Source organism: Ahaetulla prasina, chromosome 6 (assembly GCF_028640845.1).
Source record: "Ahaetulla prasina isolate Xishuangbanna chromosome 6, ASM2864084v1, whole genome shotgun sequence".
Classification (NCBI taxonomy): domain Eukaryota; kingdom Metazoa; phylum Chordata; class Lepidosauria; order Squamata; family Colubridae; genus Ahaetulla; species Ahaetulla prasina.
The window spans coordinates 25,010,107-25,037,068 of record NC_080544.1 but is presented as its reverse complement, the minus strand read 5'-3'; the positions used below and the strand labels follow the sequence as shown (position 1 = coordinate 25,037,068).

General features: G+C 41.7%; 1 protein-coding gene across 1 annotated transcript; it reads right to left on the bottom strand.

Annotated features, from left to right (window-relative positions):
• On the bottom strand, positions 1-26,962 carry PPA1 (inorganic pyrophosphatase 1). The gene is made up of 11 exons (XM_058188634.1): positions 26,834-26,962; positions 21,337-21,401; positions 15,971-16,024; positions 13,908-14,027; positions 9,691-9,777; positions 6,998-7,124; positions 4,589-4,716; positions 3,228-3,313; positions 2,544-2,613; positions 1,188-1,227; positions 1-238 (listed from the first exon to the last, which is right to left on the bottom strand). The coding sequence occupies exons 1-11, from the start codon at positions 26,895-26,897 to the stop codon at positions 213-215; spliced, it is 867 nt and encodes a 288-aa protein (XP_058044617.1). The 5' UTR covers positions 26,898-26,962; the 3' UTR covers positions 1-212.

Genomic DNA, 26,962 nt, shown 5'->3' with positions numbered 1-26,962 from the left:
TGAGTTTCATGATGTATATTTGAAGACTTTAGTTGGTGTTTTACATCATCTAATCTCATTTTTTTTAATGTATACAGTGCACTGTGAGTCATAATTTACTTATTTATAAACATATGGTTTTGGATTCTCAGATAATTCTTCACAAATGTTCTGCACAAATATCTTGAGGAGTAGGCAGCAGCTTCTTGTAATGTTTGTCTTTTGGTCAAATTTCAATGGCAAAAGAACCACCGGTCCACTGGTTGGAGAGAGAGAAAAAAAATAGGGGAAAGAGTACAAAACGTCAGCACAATCTGTTTCAAGCTATAGTAACTTATTGTGGCTTCACAGAAGTAAATTATTCAGAGGCAATTTCTCTGAAAAATGACAGAAGCAGGGAAAAGCCTGAGCAAAAACACTCTTATTGAATACACTTTTTAAAAAAAAAATTTTTTGGAGTGGACATGATTTTTAGCTGAACAGCCTTTGCCAGCACATGATCTGGACCTCTGACAATCTGCATATCAGAAAGTCATTCCTTTGATGATGTATGGGGAAACTCCTTCCATGAATATTAAGAACATAAAGGGAAAGCATCTTTAAGTGAAGAGATTATAAACAACAGATGGTAAATATATGGGCTGAGCTTCGGTAAGGTCCACAGGGATTTCAATGTGGGTAGTTTTATAGCTATGGTTTTCTAAATAATTAGGAATACATACTGTAGCACTATAAAGCCACAGAATGTACATTTGGCTTTCAATATACAGTTTCCAGAACAACAATCATGCTAAATTGCCACAGTATAATCAAAGTTGCATATATGATAAATCAGATTTTAAACCTCATGAACTTACTCTCTTGTAATTATTAAGCTTTTAAAATACCTACTTCTTTCTTAATGAAAAAACAAGACGTCTTAGTAGACATCAAAACCAGTACTCTAACCTAAATTGTGGTGTACATACTCTTCGGCATAGACATAATGGATAAATATCTTACTCCGGCTTACATTTAGTCAGGTTTAGTATCCCAAACCAAATGATTTGACTGTTTCTGTCCTTAAATCTGTTTTGTAATGCGCAGCAAGGTACAAATATATTCTTTGCCTATTCAGGTTAATATGCAGAACAGAAATTGTCAGTCTTGTCAGTCCCCAATACAAAAATACATATATTCATATTTCACTCCAAATTAAGATAATTTACCTTCAGCTGGTAGTGGATGACATGTCTCACAAGGAGGTAGCTGAAACAGACATTTCATTCAGAATTTTTACTTAATTCAGAACTGCCTATAAATCAGTATTAAATATTTTATAATAAATATTAAAAAAATCAAATTTTGATAGTTTTGGAAATATCTTTGCTGGCTGCATGCTAACTGGAAGAAGCTAGATGGAGAATGAAAGTGCCTCTAAAACTTAACTTTTATGTCTGAAAATTTGAATCTTCTTTATTAGCCTGTGAGTTTTCTTCTGCTTTTGTTTCCAATATTACTGAGAAAATGGGGTACTAAGATTATTGCAAGCCAATTCTAAGTAAAATCAATTAAAAATTATTTTACATTTCTGCTAACAAAGTTCCTTATATTATTTTTTGAAACAGATCAGCCAGATGAACCAAGATGAACAGAATTAGCATAGACAGCCTGTGTAAAAGATCAGAGAGGCAACTAAATTGTAAACCGCCCAGAGTCACCTGGTTGAGCTGGCCAGGTATAGAAACTGAATGAATAAATACAATAAATAAATTGAACTGACTTAAAAGGAGTTTGTGGGGAAAAGAAAACCTCACAGCAAAGTATACTTTTATCTGTTGTGCCCTCACTTAACAAATGCCCTGTTTAACAAACGTCTGAAATTATGACTGCGCTGAAAAGTAACTTTATGCACTTCCTTGCAGTTACAACTCTCACAGTGTCCTCGTGGGTGTGTGATGGAGATTTTGGCCCTTTGCAATTGGTGGGCATTTACAACTGGCACAAAGTCCATGGCCACGCAATCACCATTGGCATGCTTTACAGCCAGATTCTGACAAGCAAAGTCGGCAGTAAAAACTTGCAAGCTATGGTCATGTGATATCTGGGCTGATGTCACTTAATGACCAAATGGGAACTGATGTCATAGATCCATCGCGGTCCCATGATCTTTTACTTGGTGATGGAGCTACTGGTTCCAAATTGTGGTAATTAAGCAAGCACTTTACTACCTGTAAAGTGGATTACTAAGATACACACTAGATCCTCACGGGGCTACATTTTGCAACCAATACCTTAGGGGTAGAAGGTCAGGCTATCAATACTGACTAATCACAATAAGGGTAGCTGATCTTCAGCATCAGAAATGGCGCTGCGATCCCTACAATGATAAGTAAGAGGAATGCTTCTGACTTCAGGCCTGGCTTGTGGGCTTTCTCCAGCAATTGTGGAGTCTCTGGGAGCAGAATGTTGTTGTAATTAGACCTTGGATCTGATCTGGCATTTTCCTTTCTTAGTTTGCCCAGAATACACACGGCAGATGTCCCAAGACATGAAGAGAACAAATGTTTATCACAACTGCTTACCTCTGTCACAATGGCTGCCGCGGCATTTTGACTGCAACAGAAAGGACTATCTGTCAAAGCTGTATTTGTGCTGGGGAAGCAAACAAATAAATAAGTAAATAAATAAATAAATAAATAAATAAATATCCAGGTGTTTCTCCAATGAATTTAAGTAATATATCTTGAAACATAATTTTAAAATGAAACATATTTAGGGAATAAAATAGGATATAAGTTCCGTAAGACAGTGTTGGTGAACCTTTTCGCCGAGGGCCAAAACGGGAGCGCGCATGCCCCTGGCATGCACGCACGCACTGGGAAGCTGAGCTTCTGGTTTCTGGTGTGCGCATGCGCGCCTATCACCTGGTCTTCTGGCATGCAGGTGCGTACGAAGGCCAGCTAGTGCACCGGAACTGGAAGCTCAATTTCCCGGCGCGCGCAAGCACACCAGGGCCCTGTTCTTCCAGTATACAGTGGTCCCACACGCGCAAATACCAGCTGGCATGTGTGCCGGAACCTGGAAGAACAACGGGCGACGGCTGACATGCCCGGAGAGATGGCTCTGTGTGCCACTTCTGGCACATGTGCCATAGGTTCGCCACCACAGCCATAAGATATTAAAGCATTAATTTTATACACAGGTTAACGCATTCATTTAATTCATTTCTCCAAGGCACTTCTGAAAGAAACAGTGTAACAACTTACCAACAAATCTCTCCTGCATCTGTTTTTTTAATTATTAGAGCCCTCCAGTAGTTATGAGTGCTTTTAATGGTATCAATTGCAAAGTCCTGGGATTTAAAAGGGGAAACAAATTCAGTCTCTTCTCAGCAGCCTGATATAATAATATGCTGTGATTATTACAACATACACAGATACATACGTACATTTTATTTAGCATATTATTATACTGCACTATAAGGTTTTGGATTGGGACACTAACAGTTTAGTGAAGCATCTCTGGCTAGTTAATTTGGGGAAAAAAGCTCTTTTTTTCTTGTGCAGTCTTCTGTAAAAAGGTAAAGGTTCCCCTCACACATGTGCTAGTCGTTCCTGACTCTAGGGGGCGGTGCTCATCTCTTTTTCAAAGCTGAAGAGCCAGCACTGTCCAAAGACATTTCCGTGGTCATGTGGCCAGCATGACTAAATGCCAAAGGCACACGGAACGCTGTTACCTTTCCAAAGGTGGCTCCTATTTTTCTACTTGCACTTTTTACGTGCTTTCGAACTGCTAGGTTGAAAGAAGCTGGGACAAGTAACGGGAGCTCACCCCGATATGTGGCACTAGGGATTCGAACCGCTAAACTATCAACCTTTCTATCAACAAGCTCAGGGCCTTAGCCACCGAGCCAGTGGCTCAGCCACTGAGTCAGCCACTTAGTCTTCTGTAATTAAGAACAATTTCTAAATGCGGTTCCTGAACAAAAACAGCTGCAGATGTACTTTCATGCACTTGCGGTATTGTTTGCATTAACAAGAAAAGCGATGTTCTAACCCAGCTCCCCAAACATGACTAACCCGCTTGTAATTGAAGCAATTCCTTTATTAGGAGCACCAGCAGCCCCAGCAAAAAAGTTTCTCTCTCACCGCAGGCTAACAAGTCTGTCTGGCAGGAAGATGAAGAGTTGTCTGCCACACCTATTCATCTCCATCCCCTGGTTTTTATCTGCAGAGGTAGGGTGGGACTTTGCTAGCAGTGGTGGCTCTTCTATCCCAAGGATCAGCCCATAGATTTCCACTGCTCTCCTCTCCTCTCCTCTGCCTTCTGTGCATCTGCCCACCAGGCACTGGACCCAGCTGTTTCTCATCAGCTATCTCCAGACCTGGGGGCTGTTGAGTCTCCATCTGAGAGCTGATGGGACGGCCCAGGCTCCGCCTCTGTCTCTCTCTCTGACAGCTCCTTTTCCTCTTCCCACTCGGAGCTCTCAGATTCCCTTGATGCTGACCCTGACTCCCATGCTGCCTCCTCATCTTATTTGGCTCCTGGAGGAGCCGGCGGCCAACAGGCTACAACAACCGTAAGCCGCTTCAAAGAGTGGCCAGCAGTAGACAGAATATATACATACCCTATCTTTAAATTCTCCATTGAATGCAAACTTGTTTTCTGGCTTCCCATCAGGTACTTTGTATCGTCTAAACCAGTCCACAGTTGCTTCCAGGTATCCAGGCTTAATTCTTCTGACATCATCAATATCTTAAATTTTTAAAAGGCATACATTCAGAACTTTTGCTTGAGTGTCCCAGCATATTTTATTCTTAGATTTCCCTGGGGAACATCTTGCAGAAGAAATGTGATCATTTCCGTAAAAATCAGCCTACGTTCCATCAAGAATTCTACTGTACATCGATGGCATCAATTAGGGACATTTCAAATTTAAGAGCAAGGAGCCAAAAGGAAATTAGATCAATATAGTACTCAAAAATGAAGTTCAACTTTGCATGATAGCTATTTATATACAGGTAGTCCTCAACGCAGCTGCGCGGGTGATAGAGGGAACCACTCGTGGCTCCCATATAACACTGATCCTGCGCAGGCTGCACTGGCTGCCTGTGGTTTTCCGAGTGCACTTCAAGGTGTTGGTTACCACCTTTAAAGCGCTCCATGGCATAGGACCGGGATATCTTCGGGACCGCCTTCTGTTACCACATGCCTCCCACCGGCCGGTACGCTCCCATAGAGAGGGCCTCCTCAGGGTGCTGTCAGCCAAACAGTGTAGGCTGGCGACCCCCAGGGGGAGAGCCTTCTCTGTGGGGGCACCTACCCTCTGGAATGAGCTTCCCCCAGGACTTCGACAACTTCCTGACCTCCGGACCTTTCGCCGCGAGCTTAAAACATATCTATTCTTCCGAGCAGGACTGGCTTAATAGGGTTTTTAAACATAGATTTTATTGGGGTTATTTTATATTTTGTATTGTATTTTAAATTTAGGCTTTTGGAATAAGTTTTTTAAATAGTGTTTTTATTGAAATGTATTGTATTATTTTATCTGCCTGTTCACCACCCTGAGTCCTTCGGGAGAAGGGTGGTATATAAAAATTAAATTATTATTATTATTAACTAGGAAGTGGGAAGTGGCTCAGGCTGCTAATGCAGCTGGGAAGTGGCTCAGGCTGCTAATGCAGTCTGTTATTAACAAACAGCTGCCTACAATTACAATTACTGCAGGCTCGATTCCCACCAGGCCCAAGGTTGACTCAGCCTTCCATCCTTTATAAGGTAGGTAAAATGAGGACCCAGATTGTTGGGGGCAATAAAGTTGACTCTGTATATAAATATACAAATAGGATGAGACTATTGCCTTACACAATGTAAGCCGCCCTGAGTCTTCGGAGAAGGGCGGGATATAAATTCAAATAAAAAACAAAACAAAAAACAAACAAACTTATGATCACAACTGAGCCCAAAATTTATGCTGCATTGAATTAAATGAGTTTCGCCCCATTTTACGACTTTTCTTGCCATATTTGTTAAGTGAATCACGGCAGTTGTTAAATTAGTAACCAGGACGTTAAGTGAACCTGGCCTCCCCATTGACTTTGTTTGTCAGAAGGTCGCAAAAGGTGATCACATGACCCAGGGACACTGCAACCATCATAAATGTGAGTCAGTTGTCAATCATCCAAATGTAAATGACCATGGGGATGCTGCATTGGCCGTAAGTCTGAAAAATGGTGGTAAGTCACTTTTTTCAGCGCTGTTGCAACGTTGAATGGTCACAAAGTGAACTATTATTAAACTGAGGAGTACCTGTAATCCTTAAAAACAGAATGGCACGAAAAATATAACCTCAGTTACACACTTTCCACCTGTGGAATTTCAAAACTGGAAAAGATAAGGCACAAACGTGCCTGAAGCCTGACTTCAAAGCTATTGTTGTGATCCGCCAGCAGCCTGTGGAACTGGCACCTGAGTCGGACAGTGATGAGGCCGAGGAAGAGCGTGGGCCAGTCCTGGAGGCTGGGCTCTGCGTCGGAGGCTGAGGAGGGGCCAGGGCCATCGGGGAGTGAGGTGCGGACTCCAGAGCCTCCAGAGACTGACAGTAGTGAGGCAGAGGAACAGGGGGAGCCTGTTCCTAATGCACGCATGAGAAGAGCTGCCAGAAGGCAAGAGCAGCTCAAGCAAAGGACGACTCAAGAGTAGGGCCAAGAGATGATTGGCCCCTCCCATAAGGCTTAAAACAGACCAGCAACGACGTTCGGGCTGTGCTTGAAAACAACTTTGGTAGCTTCGTCTTCTTGCATTTATTTTTGTATCGGTGTCTTCTGAACTTTTGCCAAGAAAGGCCTTTGACAGTTTGCCTAATTGGACCAAGGTTGGTGATAGGACTGAGGAATTTGTGTTGGGAGGAATTTGCTTTAATTTAGTTGAACTACGCTGGGAATGAAGTAATTCTCAGCTGTTCGAATAAAGTTTGTTTTTTCACTGACTGAGTTTCCTACTACCTACTTGGACCTGGGTCACAACAGCTACTTACTATTCATTTTAGCAGCTTCAGGGTCATTAATATTGATTGCAATGATCTTCCAGTCGGTTTCACCCTCATCAATCAATGCCAGTGTGCCCAGAACTTTCACTTGAATTATGTCGCCTCGGTTGCACACCTGTTAGAAGAAATTTAAGTATGATTCAGAATCGCACAATCTGGTCCTACTAAGCCAGAACAGGTGGAGTAACAACAATCTTCTGCCTGACTGCTCGGCAACCTGAACTTTGTGGAAAGAATTCCAGCGTTCCTAATTCACCAAATCAGTAGCCTATTCAGAGGCTTATTCTGGACAACAATTTCTGTAGACAAGCTTTCCTCAGGTGAAGTGGAAAGTCTTACTTGATTATTTTCCGCTAGGATGGGTACTTTTCATTGCGTGTTACATTCTTCCAAGAAATGCCTTCACAATAATGAATTTGAACCAATACTACATAAGCAAAATGTCTGGGCACCTACCAGATTTGCTTTCTACATAGTATTTAAATATTGAGACTACGCATAGAAATGGGCATATGTTTTGCATTCCATGACATTTTAGCTTTAAACGCTGCAGCTGCCCCAAAATATATAATGCTGTATTGAAAGATTAGCCCTTTCTGCATCTGGTAGGCTCTCTATCAACTTCTAAAACAGTTCTTAAAATGCACTGATTTGGACATACCCTGAGGGCAATGGAGCAATTTGTAACTGCTTGTTTGTGAGCCAGAAATCCAGTTTGGACTTGCGGCTTCAAGACATTGTAAAAAAAAAAGAATTTGGCAGTTTTGTCAAAAATGTTGTGTTTTGTTTTTTTTGGGGGGGGAGTAATCAAGATTTAGAGTGGTGGGATGCCCCCTGGCCCTTCTCTTACCCCCTAGATACACCGGGGGGGGGGGGGGGGGCGTTTCTGCTCCTTCACGGGTGGGGGCGGGGGCACTGCCAGGCTACAACTCAGACAGGCCCAGCCGGAAACAAAAGTTTCCCTCTCCAACCATGAGCACCATTTCCTGCTCTCTTCCTGGGGGTGGGGAATAATCACATTATTTGAGATGAGAAAAGGGATACAATTGGAGCAAACAGTTTCAGAATCACTGAAGTAATGGGACACTGGATGGATAAGCCTTTATTATTTCAAAGTATTCCTGCCATTTTGAAATATAATCCTTCCCACCCCAACCAGTAGAATCTGTTCTGAAATGTTAAAACTGCATTGAGCTAATACGCTTCCTATAATAAAGTTTGAAGTTCTTTAAACAGTTTCTGTACAGGTAATCCTCAAAATTACGACGGCAATCAGGACCGGAATTTTTTATTGCTAAGCAATGTACAGGTAATCCTCAATTTATAACAGTCCATTACAACAGTGACCGAAGAAAGTGACTGACCATTTTTCACACTTATGACCACCGTCGCATCCCTATGTTCATGTGACTGATATTCGGATGCTCGACAACTGCCTCACATTTATGACGGTTGCAGCGTCCTGGGGTCGTATGATCCCTTTTGCGACCTTCTGACAAGCCAGTCAATGGGGAAGTCGGATTCATTTAATGTCCGTCTTACTAATTTAACAACTGCAGCGATTCACTTAACAAATGTGGCAAGAAAAGTCGTACAATGGGGCAAAACTCACTTAACAAATTTCTCAGTTAAGTACATAAATTTTGGGGTCAATTGTGGTTGCAAATTGAGGACCACCTGTAGTTATAAAACCCAATGCCATAGGACTGCAACAGAACTGTAACAGGGATGAAATTCACTTACCTTCCCTAAAGGTTTGCAAATGTGTATGCACTATCATCCGCTCTTTGTGCAAAGCCTTTTGCGCATGTGCAAAGCCTCCTGTGCATGCACAGAGGCTGAAAACGTTGCAAAAAAAGGGACATCATGACTCCCGCGTGGCTGGGCGGGGCTTCGCAGTCGGCCCTACCGTATCACGCGATCCGTGTAGAACTGGCTGAATTTCACCCCTGGACTGCAACACTTAACGATGATAATCCCTGAAGCCCCTATTGCCCTCATTAAGTGAGGATCCAAGGATTGGCACCTGTTAAGGGAGTGCTCCTTGCAATTTTTTGCTGGCTTCCAACAACCAAGGTCAATGGGGAGCTTGGCAGAAAGTTGCAAGTTGCAAGTGGTTTGTAGGCAAGCTGGTTGAGTGGGAGAAAGAAAGAGGGGGGGAACAGGCTTGGGGTGCCTGCTACTGGGGCTGGGGAGGGTGAGGGTCTGGGAAGACACAAGGAGAGACGTTAGGAGAATTTGTGGATGAGTGAGACTTATTTGAGCAACTTGCAACTTTCCCTGCTGCCTTCCCCACTGACTTTGCTGGCAAACTGGCAGTGAAGGTCATTTATTATTGATCATGTAATCACGGGATGCTGCAATCATTCTAAGTGCAAGCCGATTACTGAGTGCCCAGATCATGATCACGTGACCGCAGAGGTGCTGGGACAGCTGGAACTTCAAGGATCAGTTGCAACTATCACTTGTTCAGTGCCATCGTGACTTCAAATGGGTGCTGAACAAGTGGCTGTTAATCAAAACTCTCCTACATGTAAAAATTAGCCACTCTTGTTTTCTGCATATATATAGTGACAGCTAGATGAATAGCCTGATTGCAAATATATTCAATGTGACGTATTAGCAACATTGCAAAGATGGTTAGCAAACCCCAAATTTCTACCTGGAAAAGGTTTAGTTACCTTGTCTCCAATTTCACAAACGTCGATTGGATCGTTGTCTCCACAACAGTTGGTATTTTCGTCTTTGTGCTTTGGATCTTCCCACGTCTACAAAATAAAATACTGTTTCCTTTAAGTATTTGCTGCACAAGCTTCCTTTCATCTCAGCATGGGGCCAGTCAATTAAAATTTAAAACTGTACCCTATTAAAATATTTTGCTCTTTACGTATTCTATGAAGGAATTCAAAACTGTTCTTTGTCCACTGACCACCATACAGAATTGGGGAGCTGGTAGTTGTGATGTCTTTGCTAGAAGAGCAAGAAAACAAGGAATTCGTAACTTTTCAAAGATATAATGCAGGGGTGTCAAACTCGATTTCGTTGAGGGCCGCATCAGGGTTGTGTTTGACCTTGGGGCCAGGGTGGGTCTGGCCAGCTTGACATCTGTTGTGGTCTGCTAGCAGCCCACGGAGCTAGCAGCGGAGTCAGACAGTGAGGAGGCTGGGGAAGACAATGGGCCAGTCTTGGAATCAGGGGAAGGCCCGGACATCAGTTCTGCGTCGGAGGCAGCGGTGGGGCCAGGGCCATCCGGGAGCAATGTGCGGACTCCGGAGCCTCCAGAGGTGGACAGCAGAGAAGCAGAGGAACAGAAGGAGCCTGTTCCTAGTGCACGCATGCAAAGAGCTGCCAGAAGGCAAGAGCAGCTAAAGCAAAAAGGACGACTCGGGAGTAAGGCCAGGAGGTGATTGGCCCCTCCCATAAGGCTTAAAAGAGCAGCAATGGCTCTTGGGCTCTTTGTAGGAAAGCAACATTGCTACAGTTATTTCTAGCTGTCATCTCTTGTTTCAGAACTTCGTGGGGCTTTGCAAGAAAAGCCTTTGGCAGGGTGCCAAAGAAGACAAAGGTTTGTGATAAGGTCGAAGGACTTTTTCTGAAGGACTTGGTTTTGGATTTAATTTGGACTAAGCTGGGAATGAAGTAATTCCCAGCTGCGATAATAAAATAGGGTTGTTTTAACACTAAGTGTGTCTTTTATGCCTAAGTGAGCCTAGGTCATAACAACATCACTCATGTCAGGGTGCCTGTGGCCTGAGCGCTCTGCCAGAGAAAACAGGCTTTCAAGCTCAGTTTTTGGCTGGGCAGCCTTCTGCAACCCTCTGCCAGCAAAAACGGAGCTCGAGAGGGCTGCTATTTCCAGGGCGGCCACGCGGGCCAGATCTAAACACCCCATGGGTGAATCTGGCCGGGGATCCAGATTCAAAGTTCTGATGTCAGACCCCCCCACACACAGTGTCATGACCACATTTTGAGCACTTGACAACTGGCCTGCGTTTACGACCATTTGCAGTGCCTTGTGATCATATACTGTGACTTATGACCATTTTGCCAGAAGCAAGTGCATAGTGAACAAGTTTAAGTTTCTCGACAGGATAATGCAAGTATTGTTTATGAACAATGTGGAAAACAATTTGAGATAGAATCCAAGGTACCTTTTTGTTTTTGTTTTGTTTTGTTTACATTTATATCCCGCCCTTCTCCGAAGACTCAGGGCGGCTTACAGTGTATAAGGCAATAGTCTCATTCTATTTGTATATTTACAAAGTCAACTTATTGCCCCCCCAACAATCTGGGTCCTCATTTTACCTACCTTATAAAGGATGGAAGGCTGAGTCAACCTTGGGCCGGGCTTGAACCTGCAGTAATTGCAGGCTACTGTGTTCTAATAACAGGCTGTTAACAGCCTGAGCTATTCCGGCCCCTTCACATGAAATCAGAGCTACTTCAAAGTAAAGAGGTTATCTCGCATCCAATGTGATTGCAGGGGCAACACTTGCTCACAGGAAGTTATAGTTCAGGATTGCTTTAATAGAAATTGACCTAACTTCCTTCCAGTTGAGAAACAGTGTTATGAAAATCTGGCAGAGACAGCTATGGAACACTTCGTATTTCATACAACAGCACATGCTATCTGGAGCACCAGGGATACCAGCTTGGGGAATACAAGGGATAACAGGGAAAAAAATCCTTAATAGATGAACAGAAAGCCAGTTATGTGCCTCTTTCTACAGAAAAGCAAACTTATTATCAAGACAGCTTTGAAATCTAAGAAAGAGGTTAACAGTAAAAAAAGAAAATCACAAAGTCAACAAGTCAAAAGGAAAAGGAAAGGCTCATTATGTCTTCCCATAAATAACAGAAGAACCGTCGTGGTCCGCCAGCAGCTTGCGGAGCTGGCAACGGAGTCAGATAGCGATGAGGCTGAGGAAGAGCGTAGGCCAGTCCTGGAGGCTGGGGAAGGCTTGGATGTGGGCTCTGCATCGGAGGCTGACGTGGAGCCAGGGCCATTGGGGAGTGAAGTGCGGACTCCAGAGCCTCCAGAGACTGACAGTAGTGAGGCAGAGGAACAGGGGGAGCCTGTTGCTAATGCACTCATGAGAAGAGCTGCCAGAAGGCAAGAGCAGCTCAAGCAAAGAGTAGGGAGTAGGGGCCAAAAAATGATTGGCCCCTCCCATAAGGCTTAAAAGACCTGCAACAGCATTTTGGCTCTTTGCCGGAAAACAACATTGATAGCTTTGTCTTGTTGCATTTGTTTTGCATCGGTATCTTCTGAACTTTTGCCAAGAAAGGCCTTTGGCAGTTTGCCTAATTGGACCAAGGTTGGTGATAGGACTGAGGAATTGTGTTGGGAGGAATTTGCTTTAATTTAGTTGAACTACGCCGAGAATGAAGTAATTCTCAGCTGTTCTAATAAAGTTTGATTGTTTTTACACTTTCCTACCTACCTGGGCCTGGGTCAAAACAAAAACAGAAGGATCAGTTAGAAGGAAGTTGACAGAAAAGACATTAATAAAATATTTCATTTTAATGTATCTCGGGTTACTAGCCTTTGGATGCAGTGGAAGTAAAATCTATCCACCATAGATTCTGTGCTCCTTAAGATGCTCCTTAAAATACCTAAACTATACATGTGTAAAATCCCAGATGTTCTGCTCTGATGGACACTCCTTTCTATTAGTCTGTTAAATAGATTTATTATTAATTGCATTTTAATTATAATAAATCCATTAAATGAATTGGATTAAAGCATATTAACTATGCTTTAATCCATAGGTGTCAAACTCAAGGCCCGTGGGCCGGCTCCAACGGGGTGCTTAGATCTAACCCTGGAAACAGCAAAGGATCAGCGGTGCCTCTGCCAGCAAAAACAGAGCTCAGGAGAGCCGCATGCAGCCTTTCTGGACTCTGTTTTCGGTCATCGCGGCTGAAAATGGGGCGGGGGGGCGCATGCAGCCCCCCCTGCTCCATTTTTACTGGCAGAGGGCTAGCAAAACAAACTAAAAACAAAAGGAGAAATGTTTCTCCTTTTGCATTTCAGCATTCAAGGGACAGGAAAGGAGAAAGGGAAAGAGGAAAGAAAAAGAAGTAAAGATGGGAAGAGAGCAAAGAAGGAAAAATAAGGAAAGAGGGGAAGGAAGAAGAAAGGAGAATGAAAAGGGAAGGAAGGAAGGAGATTATAATGAGTGAGGAAAGGCCTGAGGGAAGTCCTGCCTTAGCACTTGGCCACCACAGGTGCCCCCGAAATGAGTGACATCGAGCTGGCCACGCTCCCCCCCTCGAGGTCAAACACAACCCTGATGTGGCCCTCAATGAAATCTAGTTTGACACCCCTGCATTTAATCCAATTCATTTCATGTGCTTTAATCCATTTAATGGATTTATTATTATTAAAATACAACAGTCATGCCACAGCAATAAATGTTAAGCGTTTGATATGATTTCCATGGACAAATTTAAAAGGCACCATCGATTGAAATAAATATTAAACCAAAATTGATTCACGGAGCATTCCTATCAACATTAGTTTAATTCAGGGGTCTCCAACCTTGGTCCCTTTAAGACTTGTGGACTTCAACTCCCAGAGTTCCTCAGCCAGCTTTGGACTCTGGGAGTTGAAGTCCACAAGTCTTAAAGGGACAAAGGTTGGAGACCCCTAGTTTAATTCATTCAATCTATGCTGGCTTTATGAGAGCTCTTTGTGTTTTTAAGGCTTCTTATGCTTTAATAAAATGATTCTTTTTATTATAACACAGGCAGCTTGCTTGTTTACAACCTAAGGTGTTTTCTTCTTCCTCCAGAGAATTTGCCCACAGTTGTGTATGCAGTGGTACAAAGTTCCCCTTCATTAGTGTTGTTTGTTACTGGAATTCATAAAAAAAGATTATGAGCATTACAGTACCTGTGGAATAGCGCCGTAGTTCCAGATATATCCCTTATGGGGAAATACATTAGCAACGTAACGTAGCTTTCCTTTCTTCACATCTTGTTTAATTGGGTTGAGAGGATCCTTAGTTGCAATCTAAAACAGAATTTACTTAGTTTGGTACTCAAATTTAAAAAAAAAATTAAGAAAAAATGTAACTTTTTTTGTAGATGTTTTATTTAATGTTTCCAGCAAGACCAATTTCTATAAATATATAAGAACCAATTAACAGACACACACAAATACAGAGAGAATGTCTCATTGGAAAAGGTTCCATGTAAATATACATAGGACATTAAAACACTTACTAGACTATATATTACTAATAGGAAATTTGAAATTTAATTAAACCAGTCCTCGACTTACGACCAAAATGGAGCCCAAAATTTCTATTGCTAAGCGAGACAGTTGTTATTGAGTTTTGCCCTATTTTACAACCTTTCGAGCCACAGTTAAGTGAAACATGGCAGCTGTTAAGTTGGTAACACCGTTGTTTAGTGAATCGGGCTTTCCCATTGACTTTGCTTGTCAGAACGTTGCAACAGGTCAGAACGTTGCAACGTTGCAACAGTGTCCCTGGATTGCATGACCAGTTGCCAAGATGGAGACGAAACAGCGTACAGGTGGTGGTGGTCAAAAACTATCCACATGGTGCTTAAAAAACAACCTGCACCTGAACATCAGCAAAACCAAGGAGATGGTGTTGGACTTCCAGAGGAAGAGAGAGGAACCTGTGGGGGGGCTGTGTAGAGAGAGTTTCCTCCTTTAAATTCCTGGGAGTCCATCTCAGCGAAGACCTCACCTGGAGAAACAACATGATCCAGGTGGCCAGGAAGGCTCAACAGAGACTCCATTTCCTTAGGGCCGTGTTGGCGAACCTGTGGCATGCGAACCATCCCGTGCCTAATGCACGGCCTCGCCGGCTCCTCGTCGTGCTTCTGTGCTCAAACATGTGCCGGTCAGCTAGCCATCGCACACCTAGTGCCAGCAGACCCCGGAAGTGCAGCGGTCCATCATGTATGCGCGAGCTGACACCCGGCCTTCGGGGTTGACGGCTTGTGCATGCACGATGGTCCGCCGCACATCCGGGGTTGCCAGCAGCGCGCGCACGGCGATCAGCTGACCAGCGCACGTTTGAGCACAGGAATGCGATGGGAGCCGGCAAGGCCACGCATTCGGCACAGAACGGTTTCGCGTGCCATTTCTGGCACGCGGGCCAGCACGCGAGAACGCAGAAGGTTCGCCATCACTGCCTTAGGATCTTGCGTAACAACAGGGTAGAACAACAATTTGATGACCTCCTTTTACCGGTCCACAATAGGAAGCGTCCTCACTTATTGCATCTCGGTATGGCATGCTGGTCTGACAGCCGCAGATAGAAAAACATTATAGAGGGTGGTGAAACATCTTGGGCTGTCCCCTTATACCACTAGATGAGATCGCTAGGGCTCGTTGCCTTAGAAGTGTGAGGAAAATTCTCAGGGACGACTCTCACCCTGGTCATCACTTCTTTACCCTCCTACCATCGGGAAGGAGATATAGAAGTATAGCCAGCTGCACAAACAGGCTGAGGGAAGAGTTTTCATCCGTGGGCTGTCAGACTCCTGAATGAGAAATAATATCATAACTATGTAGTATGATGGACTGCAGGGCCGGCACAATGTGTAACATGTTCACACTGGTGCAATAGGACTGGGTGTTTTGTTAATATGATTTATTGGGTTAGGGATTTTCTGTCTTCACTGTGAGTTGTATTGTGTTTGGGTGTGTGTGTACTGAGGGAGCTCAACCAATCTCATCGTAGGCATGTTGTACACTGACAATAAAGATTTGAAGTATCTGAATTTTGATCATATGACCATGGGATGCTACAATGGTCATAAGTATGAAAGGCAGTTGTAAATACTATTTTCAGTGCCACTGTTACTTCGAACAGTGACTTAAATGAATGGTTGGAAGTTGAGGACTACCTCTAAAGTAAACAAATTTTGATTGAGTAATCAATGAAGCCATAGATCACAGCGCTCTACTTGCATTACCTCCATCTTAGCATTGGTCCATCGAGGTATCTCCACAACCATGTTGAAGATGTGCTGAAAAGAACATAAATTCAGCAAAGTACATATAAAATGTAACCCAGAGAAATGTGCTGTCAGTTGTCCTTCCTGATTTGTTGCCCAGCGACTATCCATCCATGGAGCTCCCCGAAATGTTTCCATTCCCATGAATATTATAACTATGCTTTTTTCTCCTTCCTGCCCACAAAAAGTTATTTGTGGCTATTATCCAAGCGTAAACTGGCCCTATTATAACTTTCAATTGTGAGGGGACGCTCATTTTCCCTTACCTAGGGAATGGGAAGAAACCCTTGACTTTTAAGAAAAAGAAGATGTAGAAGAAAATTTCTCTTGGGGGGTTTGTTTAATTAATTAAGGGAGATGGCTCTCTGGATATTCAGACACAACATTTTATTGACACTGCAGCACTGGGGACAACCTCAAAATCTTCCCATTTGCTAATGCGGCAGCAAATATCTTTCATACACTAGATAAGGTAATAATACATTATTGGAATACAGAACTATGTACATCTGGTGCCATTTCCTACTTATCAGTTTATTCTTGCATTATTCACTGTCCCTTAAAAGGATTGAAGCAGTCCTGAACCCTAATCCTGGTTTTCTGTGAGCTTAAGGACAAGAGGGCAGATCAGCTTACTTTAACACAACCAGCTTAGGCAACTGATTTTTTTTTTCCTTCAAAGATTAAGTTATTTAAAACAGGGGTCTCCAACTTCGGTCCCTTTAAGACTTGTGGACTTCAACTCCCAGAGTTCCTCAGCCAGCTTTGCTGGCTGAAGGACTCTGGGAGTTGAAGTCCACAAGTCTTAAAGGGACCAAGATTGGAGACCCCTGATTTAAAAGACCTTTTAACTGTCTAGGTCCGTCCATTTATGACAGAAGCTCAATTCTTGCTGTTAAGCAACTGCTGGACAGAAAGGCTTCACAAAACCATTGAGAAGAATCACCATCAAATTCTGCAAGTCAGAAAAGATAAGCAATTTCTTTCAGCAAAAAATTCAGAAGAAACAAAAGGTTTTGAAGATTTGTCTATATAAAATTTCAGATCATTTTTACATGGTTCAGTGAAGCCATATGCATTTGGAATATAATGATGGAAACAATGCAGGTAGGAATAAATTTTAAACGTCTCCAATTCCAGAGTGAATGACGCTTTATAATACTATTAAGTTTGTCAAGACAACGTGAATACTGGAAAGTGCTGGAGACAAAAGATCATAATATTTTGTTCTAGGTAGAATTTTGAATTCTGCTTCCTGTTTCTGCATTTTACCTAACTCTGACTTGCAATAAAAAAAAAAGCTCTTATAAGCTGCATTGGGGTTATGACCTTGCAATTCTAACTTTAAAGCTGGCTATTCTTGTTTATCCTCAGAACTCATCTTTGCTTTAAGCTGCTATCAGCGCATGCAGATTCTCAGCCTTCCAAACACTTGCATTCTTTTCTCACATCTGTTTTTCTACTTATTTTATTAGTTAAACTGCTGTTGTCAAAGAATGTGGCAATAATAAGTTCATTTGAGGCATTTACGTTTTTGAAATATAAACATAAATCCTGATTATTGTTCTGACCTAGGCTTCCTGAGAAAGCATAAATCACAATCTTAGTCCCCCAAAAAACCTCTTTTATTGAGATGGCTGTGAATTATGGTCATTCTAGCCCCTCACGATTCACAGTCTGTGAAGATTCCGAAAGATGTCTACTCGAGTTGACACAGTCTTTCAGGGTAATGTTGATAAGCACCCACCTTCATCTCCCTTGAAACTCTGCCAGAGACCTAACTGTCAATTAGTTTTGCAAGGCCAAACATAGCACAGAGTCCAACTGATTTCTCAGAGCTTGAATTGACTATATGAACTAATTGCTCCTCTTTTATGTCTTATAGGAGGGGCCAATCATCTGGAAGCCTTACTTCCAAGTCACTCTTTTTTTAACTGTTCTTGCCTTCTGGCAGCATGTGTACTCTAGGAACAGGCTCACACTCTTCTTCTGCCTCGCTGATGTCAGATTCCGGAGGCAGCACATAACTATCAGATGGCCCTGGCCTCCTCTCTGCCTCCAATGCAGAGCCCTCGTCCAAGCCTCTGTGGAGGGGCCTCTGTGGCTCAGACTGGTAAGACAGTCTGTTATTAACAGCAGCTGCTTGCAATTACTGCAGGTTCAAGCCCTACCAGGCCCAAGGTTGACTCAGCCTTCCATCCTTTATAAGGTAGGTAAAATGAGGACCCAGATTGTTGGGGGCAATAAGTTGACTTTGTATATAATATACAAATGGATGAAGACTATTGCTTGACATAGTGTAAGCCGCTCTGAGTCTTCGGAGAAGGGCGGGATATAAATGCAAATTAAAAAAAAAAGCCTTCCCCAGACTCCAGGACTGGCCTACGTTCGTCCCCAACCTCCTCACTGTCTGAATCTGCTGCTGCTGGCTGCTGGTGGGCCACAATAATTATCTCAACTGGTTGTCTATGCAGTACTGATGTCTAACCTGGAGGCCATGTGTTCATAAGAACTTTTCTTGTTCTATCTGAAGTCCAAGTATTTTATTTAACTTGACACTTTCACTGAACCAATAAAACATAATGTCTGGGGCTTCTTTGCCGAGTTCCTATAGTAGCTGGATTAAAAGGTCTGTAAAGTCCCAATGAAGCATAAATCAGGCCTTTAGCTAGTCTAGACATCTGGCACAGCACTGTTTTAAGCCAGCCGGGGACACCATTTAATCATATTGGGGAGATGAAAGAAATTAAAGGTATTCTCCCTACCCACAGCTCTTCTAGCTACAAGCTTGAAACCAGTCCACTCCAAACTAAATGTCTAATGGACAAAAGACATTATATTCAAGCACCAAGGTGGATAAAAATCGATGTTTAAAAATAAATAAATCAGGTTTAAAAAATTTAAATTGGATTTTTTTGATTTTTATCAAATTTATTTTAATAAAACATTTTTGGAGTAAAAATCTATCTAAAGATAGTTTTCTATTTAAGATACGTTAATAATTCAGTTTATTCAGCATGAAATGGAGCTTAGCTATGTAGCACGAGACTATACATTCTGCAATACTGGGACGGTCGGTGAGTGAAAAGTGGGTCAGAGGAGGAGCTGCTGCGGGACAGAGATGACAGCTGCTGTTTAAAAATTATGGTTTAAATCAAGATTTTTTACTTGTGATTTAAATCATCACAAATCCACCCTGTCAAGCACTATTTTGTTTTGTAAGCTAATGATAAGAATTTCCCAGTTCAGTTGTGCTAAAATGTGGATTAGAAAAAGCACACTACATGGGAAACCAGAGACAGAAAAGATGAAAACTGAGCCCTATATGATGCAGTTTATTGGATATTATAACATCTGAAGCAGCTAACATTAGATATGTTTTTAAACTAAGGATACAAATCATCACGAGATTCAGATGGCCCCAACTTTGTTAGCCTTTCATTAAGGACCTGGCTGTTTCTTCAGATGGAACGAAACTCTGCTGCATCGTTTTTCCTTCAGGAAAAGGGGTCGTAAGAATTGACGAGGACTTGATGACATATATTCAGTCAATCAGGGTTATTATTTATCCTGGTTAAATAGTTACATGTTTTGGGGTTTTGAGTGTGTGTTTTTAATCCTTGTACATCACCCAAGGTATAAGACAGGCATCCACATAAATCATATAAATAAAATAAACTGGTTAGTAGGATGAGAAAAATCCAGATAAAGAGTAAGGAAATGCCTCTTATATACCAACAATTTCTCAAAATGTGGAAGCCAAATACCAACACAAACTTTGGAAATCAAATCAGCTTAAAAAAATTAGCAACTAAGTTTTCATTTTGTCTGTACTATGCAGTAGAAGTTGAACTAAAAGCAAGGAAACACTCCCTTTAGTGTGGGAAGACGGAATTATTTCATACTTTTCTCCCTTGGAAGCAGTTTCTGCAGTAAAACAAGCAAACTTCAATCTATGACTAAAATAACTATTTATAACCAGCAGAATAAGGTAAATTAAGATTCCCTGCTCTAATTCAGAATTTCTTTTATTCTACAGCAGAGCACTTAATTCAGACTCTTTCTAAAGCAATGAAGGTCAATAAAACTACAGGTAGCCCTCGACTTATGACCACAACTGAGCCCAAAACTTCTGTTGCTAAGTGAGACAGTTGTTAAGTGAGTTTTGCCCCATTTACAAAATTTCTTGCCACCCTTCAGTGAATCACTGCAGTTGTTAAATTAGTAACAGCGCTGTTAAATGAATCTGGATTCCCCATCGACTGTGCTTGTCAAAAAAAAATTGATCACAAAAAGTGATCACATGACCCTGGGACACTGCAACCATCATAAACATCAGCCAGTTGCTAAGCATCCAAATTTGGATCAAATGACATGGGGATGCTGCAATGGTCGTGTGAAAAAGTCATTCTTTTTGGTGACATTGTAACTTAAAACATCAGTAAGTGAACATGTTGTATGTTGAGGTCTACCTCTGCAGCAGTTGTCTTGTATGGCAAATACAAAGGTTAGATTGTGATTAAAATATACAGTAGTGGCCAAAATTGTAGAATCCTTTTGGGAAAGGTATATTTTCTAAAATTAGCTAATAACACTATTTTTGGGGGGGAGTAGTACCATAAAATTACATATCAATGGAAAGATAATTTAATCAAGAATGTAATGCAATAACTTTTATGAAGGTTATTAGAATAGCAGTTACGGTATAAAGAAGAAAAGTGGAACACGTAGAAAAAACGAGATATACAAAAATTACCACTGCTTCAGTTAATACTTAGTTGGGTAACCTTTAGCATGAATTACAGCCTTACAATGTCTTCCCATGGAGTGAACCAAGTCATTTAGTTCTGCAGCTGTTATCATGTGAAACCAAGGTTGAAGGATTGCTTCTATTAACTGGGTTTTGTTGCTGGGTCGCTTCTGACTAACAAGTTTCTTTAGGCAGCTCCATAGATTTTCAATCTGGGCTATTCCTAGGCCATTCCAGCAGTGGAATATGATTATCTTGAAACTCCCCCCAAAAGTGGTGTTTTTAGCCATCAAACCTCAAAAATACACTTTTCTCAAAAGGTTTCCACAATTTTGGCCACTACTGTACACAATACAAGCAATTTCTTTTATGTACACTGAGAGCATATGCACCAAGACAAATTCCTTTTGTGTCCAATCACACTTGGCCAATAAAAAAATTCTATTCTATTCTATTCTATTCTATTCTATTCTATTCTATTCGTTTCCTTTAATATGAACTAATTGCCTATCTAGCACTTAATCATATAGTTCAGAGGAATAGGTGAAAGAAGAAAAGAAATCATATATATTACCTTGTCAGCATCTGCAAATATTGGAATGTCATGGAAAGGCGAGAGGTACTGTCCTTTATCATTTTCTGGAAATGAAAGAAGATGCCTATGATTTTTATTAAATAAATTCAGCGCTAAGATAAAAGTCCCTTAATAGGGCATTTATGACAAGAAACCATTTCTGTTCTATCAATAGGATAGGGAGATGGGTCCTCTACCCTCCCCTTGGTAATCTGCTCCAGATTGGGTAAAATCTCATTTGAAGGATTCTGCACATCTGTAGCAAGAGGGCAAAAGAGGAGAGAACGCCAACATTCCATTAAAAAAGATTTGAATTAATACGATGAACATCTCTAGGAAGACAAATTTATAGACTTGACAGTCTCTGCAGTTAGTCTGCATTCCAATTAAGTCAAAACTGAAGTCTTACACAGAATTCCCATCTGCTTCATCTCAAATTACTCAATGTAATAAAGAGGAGAGTGGCACTTATGATCAAGTCTGTAAAAATCCTTAAGGATGCCCTTTTGGCTGCCAGATGTTCTGCTCAGATGACTCCCGGTGATAATGCTGATTTAAACTCTCCTAACCAAAGACTTATAAAATTAAACCTGTGGCATTTAATGCAACCTTGGAACAACACAGAACCTGGGAAAACTCTTTCCATTTATTTATGTGTAGACACAGAATAGCAAAAGTAAACAAGCATCTTTATGTCTCAGCTAATCACTATTCTGCCCACTCAACAAATTTCTGATTTAATGGAGAAGATGAAAGTATTAGTGACATACCCATAGTTACATTTAACCACAAATTACAACATGAAGTTTTCATAAGTTAGAGCAGGGATGTCAAACTGATGGCCTGTGGGCCAGAAGCATCACACACAGGCCATGCCTTGTGTGATGTATTGCCGCCGGGGTGGGGGTGGGGGCTATTAATTATTTTATTAATGTATTATTTGATTACTTTCTTCTATTAGTTTAATTTTTTACATATGATGTTTTTATATTGCTGTAAGCCACCTTGAGTCGCCATGTGTGAATAGGGGGCAATATAAAATTTCTAAATAAATAAATAAATAGTACAAGTGGATTTACCATGTTCCGTTCTTCAAAGACTTATTGGAATAGGCGCCGTTTCAGCAATCTGCTTAAGGAAACCAAAAATTCAGCCCAGAACTCAGTAGAAGTTCTTTTCCATGGGGGTCACATTGATTAGTCGCAGCGTAAGTTATTTGGAAATCTCTTACCTTAGTATAAAGAGCCAGTCTTAGGCTTCATGCAGGAAATATAACACATTTTACAGAAGTTACTTTCCTGCCTGGAGCTGAGAGCATACAGAGCCGTGATGGTGAACCTATGGCACACGTGCCATAGGTGGCACGTGTAGCCATATCGGCGGGCATGAAAGCTCAGCTCCGGCGTGCATGTGCACGCTGGCCAGCTGATTTTTGGGCCTTCTGGGCCTACCAGAAGTAGGGAAACAGGCTGTTTCCTGCCTCTGGAAGGCCTTGGGGGATGGGGGTGGTCGGTTTTTCTCTCTCCCAGGGCTCCAGAGCCTTTCTAGGAGTCTGGGGAGGGCAAAAAAGGCCTTACCCACCCACCCCCAGAGGCCAAAACGGCCCATTTGCCAACTTCTGGTCCTACATAGCATTATGGGTGTGGGCACGCATGACACCCCTCCACCCGCTCCTGGCACATGATGGCAAAAAGGTTAGCCATCACTGATATCGAGTTTTCAAACCACACTTTTATAAACCATTATATGCCCCCAAGTTACTATTAGATTTTTATCATGTGTTTGTGGTGAGAGAGAGAGAGAAAGAGATTAAGATGTGTGTCACATGGCCAGACTCACTTTTACAACTTTTTTGCTGCAACTATTAACCAAATCACCACAGTCATTAAATGAGACATCCCCATCCCAACATCCCATGCTGTAACTTGTGACCTTCCCTGCTGGGTTCCCCATTGACATTGGATGTCAGAAGTCAGCTGCTGGGATGCAGGTTACAGATGCAGGTTGCTTACAAGTGTGTGAGTTGGTTGCCAAGCACCCAGATCACAACTATGCGACTCTGGGGACACTGCAATGGTTGTGTGAGGACCACTTATAAGTCACTTAAAATGTCTGGTACTCCTGTGTGACTTTTTACTTCGATGGTATTTTTCCAGCTGTTTGCCGATAGTCAAAGTTCATTCAGAATGGCAATTCTGGGCCCTATTCGGGACTCGCCTATCATACCACACCAATTGCTGCAGGTAACCTTTGGATAATCTCACCAGACATTTCCTGTATGGTGAACACAGAGATTCTTGCGGTCGATTGTTGCTAAGAAGTAAATTGCCTTAAAGGATTATACAGAAGGCGGTTTTAATTTTACAGCTAGTACAGTCAGACTTTAAACTCAACTTCTGTTGCAGAATGGGGGGGGGGGGAGGAAATGGGTGTGGATAAAAATCACCAGCCAACCAAAAGGAAACTAGAGAGAATGCTTTAAAAAACTACGAGAAAGGCAATATTCAAGCTATTATACTACAGATACGTGGACCAACTTTTATTTTTCTTTTCCTCTCAAACCGAGTAGTCTCTGTGGTGACTTCATAGATGCCCCCACATAGTTTCTTGGCAGTAATATAGCAGTATTTAGTTGGTGCCTCCTTCCAGGGTGCTTTTTTAAAACTTCTCCAAGTGTGGACTCCCTTCACCCCAATCTCTATTCCATGGACCCTTTCCAACTGCACCAAAGGAGTTTCATTTTATCATACAAGTCAACCAAAGCCAAGGAGAGGGGGGGGGGCTCTATCTGTCCTAAGTCTAATATAAGCTGATATTACTCTGCTGTAATATTTTTACAGTGCTTGTCAAAGAGAAAAGCCATAATTGAGCAACACAGTTTAGCAAGATTTTAAAAATCGCTTGAGGATGTCAGTTTTAGAAAAGTGTCACCCAGATCATTCATGGGCTATTTAAAATCTTGCTACATCATGTTGCTTAATCTTAAAGACCAAGCCTTTTCTCTTGGGATCAAATTTAAAAAACATTACAATGGATTTTTTTTTTTTTATTAGAGAGTTAAAGTTTCTGGTTTGAACCAACCAGAAAGATGGAGTTGTTAGCTGTCAAACAAATGTTCTACTATTTGGACAATAGCAATTTATAAATTTAGAATACAGTTGCTGTATTAGACCATTTTCCATTCGTTGACCATTTACTTAGTTTAACGAGACCTTTTTTGGAGTTCCTCCTTATCTCTTTAGTTTATATCCCCCACCCCAATTTAGTATCTGCAAACACAGCCAATTTACGTAACCCAAGGTTACAAATAGTTTACATAATCCAAAATCAGTATTTCACAACAGATATTTCATGCAAGCATTATACCAGTACTTCACTTAAGTGATTTCCCCTTTTCTATACCCAAAATCCCCTCCAGTGATTACAGGCAAAATAATTCTGGAGTCTCATCTCCTATTGCTGAGTGGTCAAGTTTCATTTCACCTCTAGGTACGGTAATTTTTCAAAATAGCCTGATGCCTACCCTGTTTCAATTCTTTTTACTAATTGAAAGCACTGCAGTAAAAATACATTGTATAATATCACCTTGGAATTTAAGTCCATCATAAAACAATTTACATGAACAGCAAGTATAGCAGGTAGCTGCTTTTAGCCAAACTTTGGTTGATCTCAAAAAACTAATCAGGATCGGACTTGGTTGAGAGATAAACAGGCTTGTGGGCTATACCTGAACAGTAAAGGGCAAACCAATTCTATAGTGCTGAGGATAAAAAAACCTAATAAGCTGGGAGTTGAACTTGTTTCAAAAGACTGTATTTTGACACTACTTGTGTAATCTCTTTGCATGGATAGTAATAGAGGTCACTGACATTTTGAATCCCAAGATACAATTTTCAAATAGTCATTTAAGGGCTGGGAGAGAGAGAAAAGGGTAGCCTTAAAAATGTAAAGAACTGAAAGTAACATTGCAATTGCAACACATTTACTGTCAAAGACATAAATCCAATTTCTTCCCCTTCACCATTTCCCCAGCCTGTTCTGGTCTTAGAGAACTTATATATCACTCTGATTTTCCCCATACTTGTATTGGCTTCTCTTCTTAAATAAATCATACTAGTACGAGGCACACAGGCATATGAAAGTAAACTTTCACCCAGCCCCCATCTATTGCTTTGGTGACATTAACAAAATGGTCCTTGGAGGGAAGGTTTCTATCACCATCCTTTTTATTTTTATTTATTTTTTAACAAAAGCAAGCAGAAAACCAACAAGACATAACAAACATTGACATAAAACATATAGTCCTTTACATCAGCTTCGTTTCACTATTCTTCTAATATTTACATTCTTCCCCCCCCCCTCTCATTTCATTTAATTATACTGGTCTTTTTATCCCATTCTCCCTTGTTTCTGTATATTTTCTATCTTTATGACTATTCAATTTCTTTCATACACTGCCATTTTATATATATGTATATATGAGCTTTTCACCTATTTCATCGTTTACTATTTCTGATCTCTAGCCAATTATACAATTTGTGCCACACTATATAATATTCCGAATCTTCTTTTTTTTTAACTCCTTTGTTAATTTATCCATCTCAGCACAGTCCCAAATTTTCCTTATCACTTCCTCCTCCGTTGGTATATTCCCATTTTTACTATCCTTTTTCTTTTTAATAAGTTATTTATTTATAACACAACGCAACAAATACAAAAAACATAACGTACATTCCCTGTTTACAACCGCTTCGTAGCGGTGATCTCCTAATATTTACATTTTTTTTCTCCCAATTCCCTTTATATTTATACCCTTGTCCCATTATCCCTTATTACTCTATAATTCCTATCACTTATTAAATTTTCTACACGGAAGAAGCCGAAGGTACGAGATAATAGAGAAACGAGAACCCACCAGGGATGGGTTTGAGATGCTTGAGTAAGTGGGGGGGGGGAGGGAGAGGAGGGCTGGACTAGAAGACCTCCAAGGTCCCTTCCAGCTCTATTTTAAAATATTGAGCTATTACGAACGGGTTTCCCATCCACACTCCCTACTTAAAAGCTGCAACTAAGCTCCAATGATGGATTCAAACCTGGCTCATTTCTGAGGATGCGCAACCCAGAAACTTTTGGTTTCTTTTTTTTCTAGGAGGCACACACCCAGGTTTACTCAGCTTCTTGGAAAGGCGCTCCCGACCAACCCGCTGGATTAAATAAAGGACCGATGCAACCGTCCCAGAGGAAAGCAGACACGTTAGTTGCATTTATCTCCCGCTTGAAGCCCGGTTCACGCCCTGAATAGCCGCCAGCGCCACGCAAACGGACCCCTAACAATGCCTTATCTCAATGAGCAGCATGCATGCATTCATTGACCGTGCCAAAGGACGGCTGGCACTGGAAGGGTCCCCCGCCACCACTACCACCAAGGCTGGCTGCGCACCACCAGCCGCCTCCGGGGAAGGGAAGCGGCTCTGCCGTCCTCCCGCCATGGACTCACTGAAGAAGAGCCTGTAGTCGACGCTGTTGGGGGCGCCCCGCTCCTCCACTCGGTAAGCAGCCATGTCACTCAGCCGGACCGGCTCCTGCAATGAGCCACACGGGGAAAGAGCAAACTCACCGCGCAGCC